Source organism: Lolium rigidum, chromosome 7 (assembly GCF_022539505.1).
Source record: "Lolium rigidum isolate FL_2022 chromosome 7, APGP_CSIRO_Lrig_0.1, whole genome shotgun sequence".
Lineage (NCBI taxonomy): Eukaryota > Viridiplantae > Streptophyta > Magnoliopsida > Poales > Poaceae > Lolium > Lolium rigidum.
Window position 1 is genome coordinate 268,644,120 of NC_061514.1, and position 2,741 is coordinate 268,646,860.

General features: G+C 54.7%; 1 protein-coding gene across 1 annotated transcript; it reads right to left on the bottom strand.

The window, feature by feature from the left end:
- Positions 1-414: 414 nt before the first annotated feature.
- Positions 415-2,239, bottom strand: LOC124676751 (putative polyol transporter 1). Its single transcript, XM_047212782.1, has 2 exons — positions 2,054-2,239; positions 415-1,950 (listed from the first exon to the last, which is right to left on the bottom strand). Exons 1-2 carry the CDS (start codon positions 2,196-2,198, stop codon positions 530-532), a joined length of 1,566 nt encoding a protein of 521 aa, XP_047068738.1. The 5' UTR covers positions 2,199-2,239; the 3' UTR covers positions 415-529.
- Positions 2,240-2,741: the final 502 nt, after the last annotated feature.

The window sequence follows — 2,741 nt, forward strand, 5'->3', positions numbered from 1 at the left end:
CATGCATAAGAACCAAGAAGAACCAAGAACGCGATGCAATGCATGCAAGGTTTGAGCTCTCTCCGATGATACGACCCACTATCCTATCGAGCACAAACCTAGTCCTTGCGCGTTCTTCTCGAGTCGGCAAGCTCCGTCTTCACCCTCTTCATCATTGTCCATGCCACCGTCTTCATTCATATTCAACGCCGTCTTCTCTCTTCATCTTCAACGCCGTCTTCTCTCTTCATCTTCTACGCCGTCTTCTCTCTTCATCTTCTACACCGTCTTCTTTAGTAAATGGAATGTCTACTACTACGATTACAACTCTTTATGTTGAGTTTAGTTCGTCTCACTTAGATTCTCAAATATGGCGTTTTCTTTAGTAAATGGAATGTCTACTACTACGATTGATCCAAACTTGAAACAATTCTCTTCACGAACAGTGGCACGTTCTTCAGCTATATCAATGGGCTATGGCACAGTAACAACAGTTTGGTGACCGAGACTTAATAAAATCTCTGAGACATAGCAAATCCGTTTTGCTATTCTAGCTCATCTCCACTACTTTCACCTTGTCTTTCGTGGCGGTGCCTTCTGCTTCCTCGGCAGTGTCATCCGTCATGCCAAAAAGCTTCCCTATGTCTTCGAGCGGCTGCCCGCGTGTCTCCGGAATGAAGGTGTAGAAGAAAATGAGCCCGAGCACGGTGATGCCGGCGTACAGGAAGAAGCTGCCGCCGATTGTGATGGCCTTGGACAAGGACAGGAAGGACATGGAGACGGTGGCGCTGGTCACGCGGTTGCACGACGCGCCGACCGCGAAGCCCAGCGCGCGCACCCGCAGCGGGAAGACCTCCGAGGTGTACACGCTTGTGATGGGTCCGAGTCCGATGGAGAAGAATGCTACGTAGGCTAAGATGCACAGGATGCACAAGCCGATGGCCCAAGGGACCTTCGTGTCAGGGTGTTGGCCAACGACGGTGAGGCCCGTCCCGAGGCCGATGAGACAGACGAGCATGCCGGCGGTGCTGGCCAGCAGCAGCGGCCGACGGCCGGCGCGGTCGAGCTGGAACGTGGCCACCAGGATGAAGAGCGTCTTGGTGACCCCGACGGCGCAGGTCATGCCGAGGAGGTGGTTGTCGCCCGTGATGCCCGCGCTCTTGAACACCCGTGGGCTGTAGAGCACGACCGAGTCGGAGCCCGTCGCCTGCTGGAAGAAATGGATGCCGAGCGCCGCGACCAAGATGCGCCGCATGGCTGGGGTCGGCGAGAAGATGAGCTCCTTCCACACCCGCTTCACTTCGCTGCCGTCCTTCTTGGGCACGGCGACCACGTCGCCGTCAACGTCCTTGGGGATGCCGGCGGCGGCCTTGATTTGGTCAAGGCGCTCCACGGCCTCCTCTGGCGTATCGGAGGTCTTCTCGAGCACGGCCCTGGCTTCCGCGAGGCGGCCTTTCATGACGAGCCAGCGGGGCGACTCCGGCATGCCGAACACCATGAGCGCGAGCAGGGCCGACGGGAGCGCGCCGATGCCGAGCATGACGCGCCAGCTGAGGTGGAGCGGCAGGCGCGCGAAGGCGTAGTTGGAGACGTAGCCGAGGAGGATGCCGAAGTTGATGAACACCTCCGTGAAAGAGGTGAGCAAGCCGCGCGCCGACGCTGGGGACACCTCGGCCGTGTACACCGGCGCGACCATGATCGCGTACCCCACGCCGATGCCGGTAACGAAGCGGCCGAACATGAGCATGGCGTAGTTGACCGCGAAGCCCATGAGCAAGGAGCCGGCGAAGAAGGTGGCGGCCGCGATCACGATGGTGTAGCGGCGGCCGATCCAGTCGGATGTCCTGGCGGCGGCGAAGGACCCGACAAGCGCGTACAAGCTGAGGATGCCGATCATGATCTGCACCTTCACGTCCGTGATGCGCAGGTCTTCCTGGATGTACAGCGACGCCCCGCTCATCACCCCAACATCTGGACAAACGGAGCATCATACGTGATCCAATCCAACCCAAAATGCGTAGCGAAATGAGGAAGTTGACAAATTGATTCGAGAACTGAGAAACATATGTAGTACCATAGCCGAGGACGATGGTGGCCATGGAAGCGAAGGCGGCGCAGGCGCAGGCATACTTGAAATTGCTCTTCTTCCTGAGCTCGACTGCCTCCGGGAGCGCAGCAGAAGCCATCCTCGATTCCTCCATCTCTGCGCTCTGCTCCATTTCTTTTTCTTGAGTATACTTTGTCCTTTGCTTTGTTCGAGTAGAACACTTCGATGAACTGACTGATAGCGGAGTAATCAAATGAAGTGGTGTGTTGCCTAGTACTCCTATTATAGATGCCGAGAAAAAAAATCTGACCGCACGTGCCATGGGTTAGAATGTCGTTTGCAAACTACTGCGCTATTTTGAAATTGCTTATATGTCTACGTCTACGAAGCAAAAGTAAAATAAGATGCCACGACATACTGATGAGTGCGATGTTTTGGAGCTTCAACTACACATAGCTCGTTTGTTTGAATTTTCAACAAAGATATTTCAGAGTTTTAAAAAACTCTATAAAAATCTCAAAATAGCTAAAGATGTAGGGCATCCATATTGCGCGAACGTGAGGACATAAGCTCCCGCGCGTGATGAGCCATGCGATCGAGGTAGGCAACGGCGTGCGGTTTTCTGTAGGAAAAAGAGTTGCCAGGAAACACACACGATAATTACCCCGGCAACTTACTAAAAACGTTGCACGTAGGGGCCTATTTCCTCACGTTC